This window comes from Ammospiza nelsoni, chromosome 3, assembly GCF_027579445.1.
Source record: "Ammospiza nelsoni isolate bAmmNel1 chromosome 3, bAmmNel1.pri, whole genome shotgun sequence".
Taxonomy (NCBI): Eukaryota; Metazoa; Chordata; class Aves; order Passeriformes; family Passerellidae; genus Ammospiza; species Ammospiza nelsoni.
In genome coordinates this window covers 92,029,632-92,043,746 of record NC_080635.1, presented here as the reverse complement: position 1 = coordinate 92,043,746, position 14,115 = coordinate 92,029,632, and the positions used below count along the sequence as shown (strand labels likewise).

Here is a 14,115-nt window from a genome sequence, read left to right as displayed (position 1 = left end):
TGTATGCATGCAGCATACATGAATGCAGCTCCTTTTAATTAGAAGGCATATACATGTATGCAGCTCCTTTTAATTAGAAGGCATATACATGTATTTCTTTTAGCATATTTTAGGAAAGAACCAAAAAAATTTAAAAAGTTATCTTTGACAGTAACAGCTCCAGCATACAAGGTGGTTTTATTCAGCCTTTATACACAATTTCTGTGCAGGATATTTTCTCTAGGGAATCAACATCTAAATTGTTAAGTTTGGGAAAACAGTGGGTGTCAGATTTGTATCACCTCTGCCTATTCAGTAGTTAGCAAAATGGCCAGACAATTAAATATACCCTTAGCAAGTCAGCATGCATTCACATCATGACATGCATTTAAGTCCTGGAGACATGAATTCTAGCTTCTTAAAGAAGTGAAGTTTCACTGAGTTAAAAACTACTGAACAGTGCCTAGCTGGAGGTTAAAATACCTTTTCTTGCAGGAAGCATTGACCTGAGTTTCCCCAGGCATTCAGGTGATAAATACTGAACACTTTCTCACCTCTTCTCCCCATTCAGCTGGAAGGGAGGCAACCCTGGATGCTGCCCAGGACCAGGAGGCTTAGAGGAGGCAGCCAAGGGTCAGCTACCATTCAACTAATTGGAACTAATCTGCATGTGGCACAGCATGGCCTGAAGCCAGGTGCAGGTTTAGCTACACAGATGGATGAGTTCTTCCTGCCTATTTAGATCTTCATTTTACCCCCACAACCTTCAGTATGGGCCATGATTTGCAGTCCTGTCTAATGGATTTTCATGGATCTGGGAAACTGTATGTTCAGGAGACTGCATATCCATTAATACCCTCTCTACTTTTAATTGCAATACAGCAGAAAGTAAAACGACATGGATAAAATATGTCAGGACTATACAGATTCAACATGGGTCCACTTAGATATGACTTTTAAGGAACTATCAGCTTGCTGACTGATTACTAGAAGATGATTCCACCACCAAGGAAAGAAACTGTACATAGAAACTATATTATAGCAGTATAAAGACAATGTAAACACTATCTAAAATGACTAATTATACAAGACCAAGTACTTCATCCTGAACACTTCTCAAATGCTGTTTGCCTATTCAGATGAGAAAACTAAATGACTATCATTTAATATTCTTAGTGCATGACCTAGTTTCCAGTCCAGTGCCCAATCTACTACAATATTTTGTCTCTCTTGATAAAGCAGAGCTCAGTAATTAAGGGGGGAAAATGTGTGTACTCATAGGCATTACATAGTTCTGAAGTAAGACAAAGAAAGCTGTTAAAGATTTGTCAAGTGTACTTCAAAGCAGCCCAGAAAGGGTGTGTGTCAGCCACACCCCCTGCTTAAATTGCTGGTGGTACACTATAACAACTCTATGATGCTTTCCTATATTCATCTGTTCTTCTTGCCTGTGTTTTAACCACTAGTCCTCACTATAGAATAGTTAGAGGACTTGGTAATATAAAACCAAAAGAAAGCTACTTCTTGCCATAAACAACACAAAGTTCAGGAAGTTTAGGAAATAATGTTAGTTTGAAGGATGAGTGTCTTTATTCTACAGAAATATTTCTTTTCCCAAGAATTATACCTCAAAAGAAAGCACTCACTTTTTATTTCCTATTTGGTGTTTATCCCTGTACTCCAAGCTCCAAGCACAAGAGCTCAGTACCCCAGAGAGCCTGGCAGGAGCTCAGAGGCTCCAGTTTCATGCAGACTCCTGACCTGGAACACTTTTGCTCTTACGGCAAACGCGAGTGGCTACCAGACAGAGCCACACTGGTTATGTTTCCCCAGGTAAGATGCAAAGTGAGATGCTCTACTTTTTCTGAGCTTAGATAAAGTTTCAAGCAGCTGCTGAGGATGAGTGCTGCAAACCCTCTTTGTACTACAGTACACAGTAAAAACATCTTTTCTGATACCTCTTTACTCACCCAGATTTATTTATTTATCCCCAGCTACAATAGATGCTTTTAGTTCAACCACTGCATTGTGCTAAATGTAAGAATTTGCATGCTCTATTGGAATTCAAAAACATAACTCAGAATTAGCAAGCTATTTTTCTACCTGACCCTTGACTGACCTGAAAAACCAGGCAGATGCCAAATCCTCTATTACATGAACAAGAGCAATGCTTTATCCAGACTTCATTAACAGAAAGCTATGCACTTGGTAAGCCTCAACCTCAGAGAATCTGTCATGAACTCTTGTCTAAAAGAAAGGCAACACCACAAAAACAGATAAACCACACAGATTTTATGCTCTCCCAAGACTATAGTAAGTTACAAATTTGCATCACTGAATTTCAAAACACTCCTGGGATACAGGCAACTTGAAACATACTGAGATGATGTCTCAGAATTGAAAGGACAACTGTCCCACATGAGATCCAGCCAAAGCAAGAGAAGAATTTCAGAGAAACCTTTGGAATTAACATGTCAGGCAGTCACCCAAAACATATGATCTGAGGAAGACTGAAAAGACTGGACAAAGATAAGAAAAAACTGCTGCAAGATCTCACTCCTGCAGAAGGTCCAAGAGCATGAATCCCAATCCTCTGAAAGAAGGCTCTCCATTCTTCCCCAGTCCTTCTTCCTAGGACATAACTTTTAAAACTGGCTGATGCCTGGGCAAAGCTACACAAAACAAAGGACTTTAGGGAATTACTCCAATAACTGCTACAGCACAAAATCAAAACTTTGAAATTAATGTTCACATTTTTTCCCATTTTTTGGTAAAACGTAGCAGATAAATTTACCTTTCAATAGTAGAGATTCAAGTCAAATCAAACCAATGCTAAGTGCTTTGGCAAACTCATTTATTTTAGTTGGACAATACTATGTTCTTCTATTCTGACTTTTATCTGTAACTATTGAACTCTTTTTTACTATTTAGGTAAAGAGGCTTTACTGTCTCTTTCGTAAATACATCCCACACACATAAATCTGCTTTGTAAAGTCAGGTACATGGAGGATGAAATCCAGTAAGTCAGCTGGACACCAGTACTGTAAATGTTACAGCATGCTTCATAATCACCACTATGCGCTTCCTTCCAGGACTGATTTAAGGCAAAGATTTTTTTTTTCTTGGTCGTTAAAAAGCCAGAATTATTTTCGCCTTTGTGGAAAAAGGAATTATTTCAAAATAATTCTTGATCTTCTCATGCAGAGCAGTACTATCTAAACTCCATGCCAAAAGAAAACTTAAAAGGGTATCACTCACAAGGGACAAGAGGAAGAAAACTAAACTGTGATATCCAGTCTGAACTGGATATGAAATTATTTCATGTCTCACAGCACCTACTCTGTTCCAATAAAGATAAATACAATTCATTAATAAGACAGATGAATCAAAAATACTAACAGAAGACTCAGGACTGTATCTATTTAAGCAAAGTTACATTGAACCAAAGGTGCTTCCAATTTTTCAAATAACTTCTAATGACAAGAGGGATAAGAAGAAGCAGAACAGTGATTTTGTTTTAATATCAGACTTTGTTTTTTGAGAGAAAAAAAAATTCTAAGGCAGAAATGGGTAACAGCTGCTACTCAAACAAAGTAAGTAAAACCTGAGCATAAACATGCAATGATAAAATTCGTGGTTGCTCTATGCATCACTTCTATCTTAGGACTGAGGAATGTGCTTTCTGAGCTCCCACATCAGACAACTACATCTTGACATATTTCCACATCTCTGGCTGAAAGTCAGAAGCAATTGGATCATAAGAGCTTTTTTCCCTTCAGTTCTATGTGTTCTTTATGTATATAAAAAGCACTTCCTCTGCTTCCTCTATATTGTAAACAAATTCAGGTCCTGCTCAGAGAATCATGTTTCACACGGGAATAGCCACTAACAGTGTTCAAGCAAATTACAAACACTGATTTGAGCAGAAAGTACACAGTGGCCTGTAAGGACTGCCTCCAGGGTGCCCCGTGACCTCCTTCTTCTGAGGCAGGATTTTTGCTTCCAGAATTATGCAACAAATTACATTAGCAAAGCTTAAGACCAAAACATGTTTCCTTATGCATGCAACGCAGGGGTTATTTTTCATTAACTGCTAAAATAAACTATACTAAGGAATATGCATAAATAATTCTCAGACAAAATTAGAGATCTGTTTTTAACAGAAACAAACTTAGCTTTCTCCACAGCATTTTTAATCACTGAAATTACCCAAAGATCTGGATTGTTAAAGTCATCTTAATTAAACATGAGATACTGTAAGATTCATCACTTTAAACAAATTAGTCAGACCAGCCAAAGCCACTTAGCTTGCAAACTATGAATATTTCAACATTTCTTTCTACACTGGCTGCCAGGAAATAAGCAATCTGTGAAGGTTAAAGGAGCTGAAACCCTCCAGATGACAATGAGTTGGTTTTTTAATGGGTAATTTTTAAGGATGAATGCATTAATAATTTCATGGCAGTTTTGCATCAGCTTCCTCTCTTGAATCCTTCTATCATTCATTTACTCTCATCTTACACTATTAAAACTGGTATTAGGATCAGGTTCTTAGGTCTTTCCCTAATACCTCCTACACAAATTTATCATCCTCATAAATGCAATGAGATTATTTGTGAGAATGGTCCAATCCTTAGCTTTTCTATGGCTGGGAGATCCTGTCAGACCCAGCTCCTGGAGCTATCTGTAATGTGTGTCACAGTGGCAGTCCTTTGAGGCAAGCTTAAAATTCCTACTATCATGCTGCACGTCACGAAATCAAGAAAATTAATCATAATGATAACCCAACACATAATTACATAATTACACATCAACTTTTTATTTCTCTGGAAGCATATAATTTCATTCTAGAAATAGAAAAGAAAAAAAAGAGAAAAATATTTCTAAAATGTAAATTCATGGAGATTCACTACTAATATGCCTGACAGCAATCATTTACTTCTCTATTAAAGGTATAAATTTGCTGCTGAGGGGAGAAAGGTTAAGGCAAAGAAAAGAGTGACTGACATAGCAGCTCAATCTATGAAGGCTGCATAGGGTGAACAGTAATAAAAATTATTCAGTTAATTTTGACAATTTCTTAAAGTACCTATTAGATGGCTTCCCCTATCTTCCTTGACTTCATCCATGACTTAGATTTTTCTTTTTAAGTTGAACAGACATACAACACAATCCACAGAGAGCTTGCACAGTTGCAATTCCAGAACCACAAGTCACTTCATAGGTTTTGAGAAGAGGACACCAACAATAAATAACACGTCTTAATATATCACTTGGATAATGCAGATTTCTCATGACTGCAAGCCCTCCCACAAAGCAGTGCTGGTGACTGTGGATGACACTCTTCTCCCTGAATGGTATGGCAGAACATTCTAGTGTCAAGCCAAATTCATCCTCTGCCTCTGAAGAGAAACCATCAGCATGTTAATTTAAATATTTGAATTCCTACGTCAGGTAAAACACTTGGAAGCACCAAAGCCTCTCCCCAGTCTCCTGCAATTTAATGCATAGCCTTGGTACTTCTACCTGTCCATGGGAAAGTTTGTTCCAAGTCCCACCTATCCTAGTTTGTAGGTACATGGTTGCTGTGGCATGTTTTCTGCAGTTTCCTGTACAAAATTTTGGCTACCATATATTACAAACTGTTAATCCTACTCACATTCTATTGCCTTTTTCCTATACCAGATTTAGCTCCTTGGTGTTACGTTAAACCAGACAGTAGAGATAATTTCTGTAAAACTATTCCCAGTCACAGGCCAGGCCTGACCTGGGCACAAAGTACAGAGAATGTACCTCCATGAATGACAAGAACATTCAAACAAAGCTTAACTAATGGCCTACTACCAACAAACTCTATTATTGTATAACCAATCCCATTAGATAGGCACACAAACCTGTCAGGAAGGTGTTATTCCTGTTCTTCTCTGCCCTTTCCAAGCTAGTCTTCCAGCCATGATGGGCCACAGAGCACACAGGCAACCTCCATACACTTGCTCCATCCAGGGGAGCACAAATGACACCTTACAAGAGCTCTTCAGATTTGCAGGGGGGACAAACCACTTGCTACTGCAGCTGAAACCCCAGGATCATGTCCTCCACTAAATGGTCCTTTTGAAGCTTCTTCAAAACAGCTGTTCCACTAAAAATTCTCATCTATAAACTGGTAAAAACCTAATGAAGGACCTAATTGTAGGGTATTAATACTCTCTTTCAGACCTCCAGAGCCTGGAGCAAGGAGACCTTTGGCATGAAACTCTGCATCAACCCCTGCAGGCAGGGGCAACAGCTGCCAGAAGCAAGTAAATAAAATACACAGCCCACCTAGCAGGCAAGGAAGGAAAGCATGACAAAGCAAAGATGGCACATTTTAACCTCTGGGCATCGGTTAATAAGAAACATTCTGTCACACACAGTTCTCTTCCTCCTCCCCTCCACAAGGCAAGCAGGGATGTGAGAAGGGAACCTTGTACCTCCTACGGCCACAACTTCTGGTTTTTTCAGCAACAGCTCAATAGAAGACAATGATTCAGCAGAATTGGATATATAAAGTGCAGAATGCAAAAAAGAACCTCTCTAGTCCAAGATACTCTCTGCAGTTTATTTTACCTAGACAGAAGTAAATTTTTTCAGTGAACTCTACTCCTATTTATTGTCAGCATCCATAAGCAGGATTAAAAAACAACACTCAAGTACTCTGGCCAGCATCTCTATAAAACCTGTCAAAAGGCACATTTAACTCAGTTTACATACAGAAATCCTGCTTACAAGGTGCTCTGTGCCAAGATTAACATTTCTATTCAAATAGCATTTATAATCAATGGCCATAGGATTTCTCAATCAAAAGTAAAAAGGTCAATTTTGTATTCAACTACTGAAGTTCACAAGAAAATTACACAACTGAAATAGTTTTTAATGCCTGAAGCAGATTTGCAGGAAAACAGTTCTAGGTTTCAGCTTCCTGTGACAACTTACACCACTATTCAGTTGCTATTAATGCTTTTTAGCTTACTGCATAACTTCTTCTCCTTCATTTTATTTGCTTTTAATTCAAGTCACAGAACTTTGTTCCCAACTTGCTGTCTCAGCACTCTGTTTCATAACTGCAAGAAAAGAACTGGAAGCCAACAGGAAGAAAAGAATGTAACACCAACCACAGCAACTTACCTACTAGGTCAGGAGCAAAGTATTGGAGGCAACAAACACTGAGAGCTGTATACATTAAATAGAAGAAAGACAGTGATAAAATAATCTGATTTAAACACTTTCTGCTTCTTCCAAGACTTTCTCCTTATTAACAGCATGCAGGACAACCTGCCTTAAAATAAGAAATGGGGGAAAAAAGCACAGAACTTAATTGTAAAGCCCCTCCACACATACTGAAAATAAAAGCAGTCATACAAAGGACATCCTGCATGACTACTCCTCCCTCCCACCTCAACAAGGTGTTTACAGAAAGGAGGAATACACTGCCAGTGTGACACCCTCCTCAGCCAGCCCTGAGGTACCCACCAGTGAGCCACTATCAAGCTCACACCCTTGCCCAAAACTCAAGCACACAAGGTGGCTGCATTCTGCCAGCTGCAACTTATGATCCTCATTGGTAAAGAGCCAACAGTTCTTGCATGAGCCAACCTCACACTTGAATAACCTCCTGGTTTAAGTTGTCGCTCCGCAGAACAGCAACTAGCGTTAAAGATCCCAGTAAGAGATAGAATATGTAATGCTTGTCAAACACATGGGCAAAATTGATAGGAGTTCACTCTAAAATGCTTCAAAGACCAGATTTATTTACCTTTTGTGCTAGCACATCCACTATACCACATACTCTTGTCAAAGGCCTGAAAAATCCTGTGATTATCCCTATCAAGATCAGAATTGCTCTGCTGTGTGATCTGAAAGGGATAAGAACCAAGAACTACTACTTTTAAAAACTTCAAAGTTTTAAAGGGCAAAAAGTTAAAGGAAGTAGAGATCAGCAGAGTAGAGTAAGAGTGATCAGCAACTATACTAAAAAGAATTCCTCAGATTATACCTTTACTTTCACATGGAACTAACAATCTTCTAATCTTAAAAGTACTCTGATACCTACTACCATTTAAAGTTAAATAATCCCTTGCAATATGAAGTAATTTCCAGAAAATCTATCTTACAAATTAATTATGAATTACAGATAATTCTAATATGCAATTTAAAGAAGTGTTTTCCTCCTCCATCCCCAATGTCATCAGCTTTCCTCCAGACTAGCTATCTCTAGGTAAGGCCATGGCAACATTCATTGGGCATTGGTCACTCCAGAGGACCCACCCAAAGCACACACAAGTTTAAGATGTGAAAATACAAACACTGTCTATGGAAAGAAAAATAGTCTTCTATTGCTTGGTATTTGACAAATAATAGATTTATTTAAAGGAAGTACTTAAATGCTTCTTCTATTTTACCTATCAGACAGAGAAAATCTCCCTGGAATACTTCTGAATTTTTTTTGAGGTTTGGGTTTCCTGAGACCTGTTGCAGGATTGCCCACTAGTGTCAAAGTCATAAAACCCTTTTTACATGTCACCCAATAAAAACCAAATTTTCTTTTAGAGAAGCAACTAGTTGTGTACAGAACAAAATCTATCTGTATTTCACAAGCATTCTTATGCCACTGTCTGAAATGTAGAGCAAAACAAGAAGTCCATGAGTCTCTCTAAGAAGTTTGCATTTGATTTCTAGTAAATTAGTACACCTAGCATATGTAAACTGATGGGAGAGACACATGTTCATATCTTAATGACCCTCTAATCACCTGCTCATTCCCTCAGCCTGGAATTGATTATTCACCAGAGGCACTTTCACTCTTCTGCCTCTCCTGAGGGTTCCAGTTGAGCCATTGTAGGAATTAAGACAGTGGGAAAAAATGGACCTTTGCTCTGTTCCAGTATGGTCCTTCTGTAGTAAATCCCACAGTAAGCCAATGCACTGACAACTCCAACAACGAATGTCACTTAGTGAGAACTGCTAAGGTTCAGGGGCATCACATCTGGGAGACATAAGGGTAAAACACCAATGTAATTGTAGGTGGGATGGACACTGAGTACTCTCAGATATTCAGCAGCCTTATCAGACAGTCTGTTCTGAAATTCTACAGTGCTTTAGTGCAACTTGAATAAAGAGAAAGGAAAAAAGAGAAAGAAAACAGTTTACAAGCACATTATACTCAGCAATGACAACAGCAGTCACTCAGTAGAGGAGTTAAAATTAGGTATCTGAGGAGGAGAAAGAGCCCTCCAGCACTTAGATCTAATAGAGTCACTTGTTTACTGCTCACTGCATTGCTCTGCAAGAATATAAAAGCAGCCTGGAAACAAAGCATTTCTCCCATGGCAAAGTTTCTCAGTCAGGGAAGAGTTTACACTTGGCAACTAATACAGGCTATTGGGAAAGTTATGTAGTGAAATGCATGTTTGTCTATCTTCATACCAAGATTCTGAAAATAACCAGCTCACAGGAAAATATGATTTGCTTAAATATTAAAAGGTAAAAAATTAAAGATGAAACTGTAGTGTTAAACTGTTTGCATGCCTTAAAACTGTAAACAAAGCATAAATGAGATTTACAGTAGGGAAAGAGCAAATTACTTCCACACTTTTGTAGCTCATCAGCTTAAAGAGCATACAACTCCCAGCCAAATCTATTTCAGTGAAAAGAAGCGAAACTGTGTTTGTTTTCCTTGTAATTGCTATTTACAATGTGTTTGGTTGCCTAACGGAAAAAGACAGATAATTACCAGAAAGTTTCTAAATACACTTTTAAACACTAGCAGCCTAAAATTTCAGACAATAAACTGAATTACCATTATTGTCCATAGACTTGGACACACATCCTCAAGTAATTAAATTCAGTCTGTTACAATCCACTGTTTTGCATTTTTTTGATGTATCACTGCTGCTGAGATGGCACAAACCAGTCAGGAACCCAAAATGCTTTACAGGAGGTGGGGAGGGAAGGGACGGGAAATAAATCACAAAACTACCAAACATTTTTAATTGAACTTTTTTGCACTGAAGGTTGGACACGTTTGTGAATTACTAACATAGTCAAACATTAAGGATTTAAGAATAGCATTGCCTAGGGAGTCAATTTTGCCATGCAAGTAGAAAGTAGAAGCCAACAGAAAAGAAGAAATTTGGGTGTTTACCCTGTCATTCACACATCCTTTTCTCTCAAAAGACAGGAAGGTTAAGTATAAAAAGCAATGGACAAGTGTGCAGAAATCCAGTTTTATTGTTGAATGAGTGGGGCACTTAAATGGAGCACCTAAATGGAGACAGGGTTTGGGGACTGGGTTTTCTGTTTTGATTGGGTTTGTTTTTTTTTTAAATCTAGCACTTATTTCTTCTTACATTTGTTTTTAAAGATGTTCAAGTATGAATGGTCCCATGTAAAATTTTCAATTTGTCTGAGAAAAGGAATGTGTTATTTGAGGACATAGGCCCCAAGCTTGTACATACTGAAGCTTGCAAGCTGAAGCTGGTAAGCAGGTAAAACAATTCAGTCTCACCTGTTTGCCAAGATATCTGTCTTAAGAGACTCTGAAAACATCATCTGCCTTCCTTTTCTACAAGTCACTGCTAGATACCACTATTCAGTACTTACAGTCTACTTTTGTCACACAAGTTCAAATAGGCCTCTTAAAACTGGCACCATACCCAAAAGAAAGTGCTGATCCTAAGAAATGGCAACTCCTTGACAGGGCCAAGATAGCAAAAAGTTCTGGCACCTTGCAGGCCTACAAGAAATCCCTGGACTTTAGAATCATTAAAGGAGATATCTTATCAACTTTAAATTGAATTCTCATCAACCTGATGCTTGTTTAATGACCTTGATAATAGAAAGTGAACTGGGAGTAGCAGCTCCCACATGTGCAGGCAGGCCACAAGCTATTAAACTGGCAACCATGTGGGCAGTCCTCAACATATCTGAATTTAGTGCACCTACACAGAATCAAATATATACATATTAGGGTGTACATACATACATTAGGGTGTAGTACATCTACACCCACAAAAACATCACCTGTCTCAGTAAGAAAATGGGATTATCTATCATTTACCAGACCAGGACCAGACTCTTCTCACAGGCACAAAGACCAGATTTTTCAGCTGAGCATTTCTAACATCAAATTTTGTTCACTGGGTGGATGTGGCTGGTAATAAACAACTATTCTCTGCTTTACAGTACACATGTGCTACACCACAGCTGAGAGAGTACAAAAGAATAAAACCTAACCCAGGAAGAGCATGGTGCTAACCCACCAAGGCTGGCAGTCTGATCTTCACACAGGCCATTCATTTAAGAGCTGGACTTGATAATCCTTGTGGGTCTCTTCCAACTCAGAATATTCTGTAACTCTTTTCTCCTGTATATTAAAATCAAGCAATGTCCTTCCTCTTTAGCATCTCATCTGTGACAACCCATCCTTACTGTACACTGTTCAGAGGCAAGATGTAAGGTGCACGAGCATAGCCATGAGCCTGCCTCTGGCTGCCCTTCAGTCAATGCATTTTAGAACAGGCCCCTTTTTATTTCTCTAAACAAGGTGAGTTTTCTGTTGGGTTGGCCTTCCTGTTATGCTGAATCACTTTTTCCATGTATACTACAGCTGCTTAAACACAGCCCCAAGCAAAACAGCCTCTCCTTGGTTTCTTCTTGGGAGTTTTATATTTTGGTAAATTTTCTTTTAACCTGACCTCAGGAGACCTTCTCAGAGACTTAAGACAGCCTCTAAGGAAACTTTGTAGTCAAGCACCAAGACTAATAAAAGCACTATTCATCTAACTTACACATGGAGCTTTTAGTGATGAGTCAACCTGTCCAGTAAAACTAGAGACACAGTTTTTGTCCAACAATTTATCCAACTCGGCAACAAGCAAAATGACTGTATATACATTCCAATGCGGATGTACAAGTCAGAGCACCATTCCAGTTAATGTGCAAGGTGAAATTTGGAGGTAAGGGTCTGACAAAGGCTTCATTTGCTAGGTGTGGTTTATTATCTACCTTTAACTAATTTTCATTTTGTCATGCCAATTTAATTATTCTATTATTTGAACTTTCCATCATCTTTATCAAGGCTGTACTGCAAACACTTCTCTGCTCAGCTTTATGTTTCCCAGATTAGTTTTATACGTTTAGAAAGTTTGATGAAGCTGAACTGCCATTCTTAAGTAAACTGGGAATGCGTCAAAAAGGTTTTGCTGTGGCATCTCTCAGAAAAGCTGACTGCATTAGCTGATGCAGAGCGGGGAGGAAACTGCAGTTGCAGTTTAGAGCTCCAAGAGGAATAGTTGCGATTAACACATTTTCCACCCTGCCAGGGGAGAAAACGCAGGACAGCACCAAGAGCCACTTCTGCCAGCAGGAAACGAGGTGGGGCATCCGTGGGGAAGAGGATTGGAAAAGAAGGAGGGTACCGGGAAAACAGAAGCAGGGCAGCAGGAACTCGCATCAGAACGGCGTAACTTTCAGCAGCATCCTCCTCCCCGTGCTGCTGCTGCAGCTCCTCTCCCCTGGGCGCTGCCGAGGGATGGCTCCGCGGCCCAGGCCCGCAGGGGAGGCGGCGGGCAGGGCACCGGCCGCCCCCCGCCGCCCGGAGGAAGAGGAAGCGGCGCCGGGCCCGCAGGAAGTGCGGCTGCCCCGCGCCCGCCGCCCCCGGCCCGGCGGCCGCTGCGCCGTGACAGGTGGCGGCGGCCCGAGGCGGCCCCGGGGCAGCGGCCGGCAGGACCGTTCGTCGCCCGTTCGTAGCCGCCCTCCTCGCCCAGCGGCGCACCTGCCCCGCCCGCCCCTACCTTGTTGAGGTGGGGGTCGCGGAGCACGTCGTAGCCCCTCTTCATGGTGAGCTGCAGGGGCCGGTCGGCGTCCCGCCTCTTCTCGTCTCCCTTCCCTGCTTGCATGGTGCGGCGCGGCGGGGCTGACTGCCGTCAGGTCGCTGCGGGAGCGGAGGCAAAGTGGCGGCGGCTCCTCCTGCTGAGGTGACCGCCCGGCGGGGTGGGATGATCCTACCGGAGGGCGGGAGGGAGAGAGGGAGGGGGCAGAGCCGTGGCGAGGCGCCGCCGCCGCGGGAGGGGGTCACCGGCGAGCCGCTGAGTCACCGGCGGCTCCGCGCGCAGCCCAGCGGCCGCCCAGGTGCGAAGGGCAGCGCGGGCGCGGACCGGCAGCCCTGCCCTGCGTTGCCGGGGATGCAGGCTGTGCTGCCTGCCAGCGCTGCGGAGGGGCCGCCCGCAGAAGGAGGCCGGTCCGGGATCACCTGCTGCGGGGGCTCGCAGGCGCGGCTCTGCCTCGTCATGCCGAGTTTGGCTCGGGGGCTGCCGAGAACCGCGCCCGGAGCCCATCGGCCCGGAGCCCATCGGCCCGGAGCCCATCGGCCCGGAGCCCATCGGCCCGGAGCCCATCGGCCCGGAGCCCATCGGCCCGGAGCCCGCCGACCCCCCCGGCGCGGCCTCACGCAGGAGCCGGGCCTCCGCGCTTGAGTCACGTTCAAGTTTCACTTTCCTTCTGCTATTTAAATGGCCATGAAATCCAATCTTTCCCGAAGGGGACGGACTGCATAGCTTCGTACAGTCCGGAGCACATGTTTGATGTAATTAGCTGTGGGCTGGCCTCAGCTGTGGTGGTCGGGGTCATGCCTGGTCAGGATGGAGGGCTCCGGGGCAGAGCAGGTGCTTAGCTGGTTTGTACTTCTAGCCCTGATGTTTGTTTTCAGTGTGGTCTCAAATTCTTTGTGTACAACCCATTGTGTGCTGTATCACTGTGGCTTTATTCCTCTAAATTCATGTATGTAAGCAAAAATAATTTCCATATGGATGCTATAGTCCTGCTGGAGAATTTACACAGCTTTAAATGCGTGACTAGAGGATTAATTTAGAAGGATTTTGTTTCTGTCGTCAAGCAGCAATGAACAGATACAGATTTTGCAGCTCTGTCAAACTTACCTCTTCACATTTAATCAGTAGGCCTTGTATCCATACTACTACCTAATCTTATATAAAAAAACTTCCACAGAATCTGGCTTTTACCGAATTTCCTATTAAGTAGCTTTGAGAAGTTTATTTGCAGATAAGTAACAAAGGAAAGTTGGAAGCATTCCAAGTCTCT

The 14,115-nt window shown here is 41.7% G+C and overlaps 1 protein-coding gene across 1 annotated transcript in view; it reads right to left on the bottom strand.

Annotated features, from left to right (window-relative positions):
• Positions 1-12,998, bottom strand: part of ME1 (malic enzyme 1) — a 154,595-nt gene extending 141,597 nt beyond the window's left edge. The window contains exon 1 of the mRNA XM_059467795.1: positions 12,810-12,998. Within this exon, the coding sequence (XP_059323778.1) occupies positions 12,810-12,914 (105 nt within the window). The 5' untranslated portion in view covers positions 12,915-12,998. The remainder of the gene's footprint in view (positions 1-12,809) is intronic.
• Between the last annotated feature and the right edge of the window lie 1,117 nt (positions 12,999-14,115).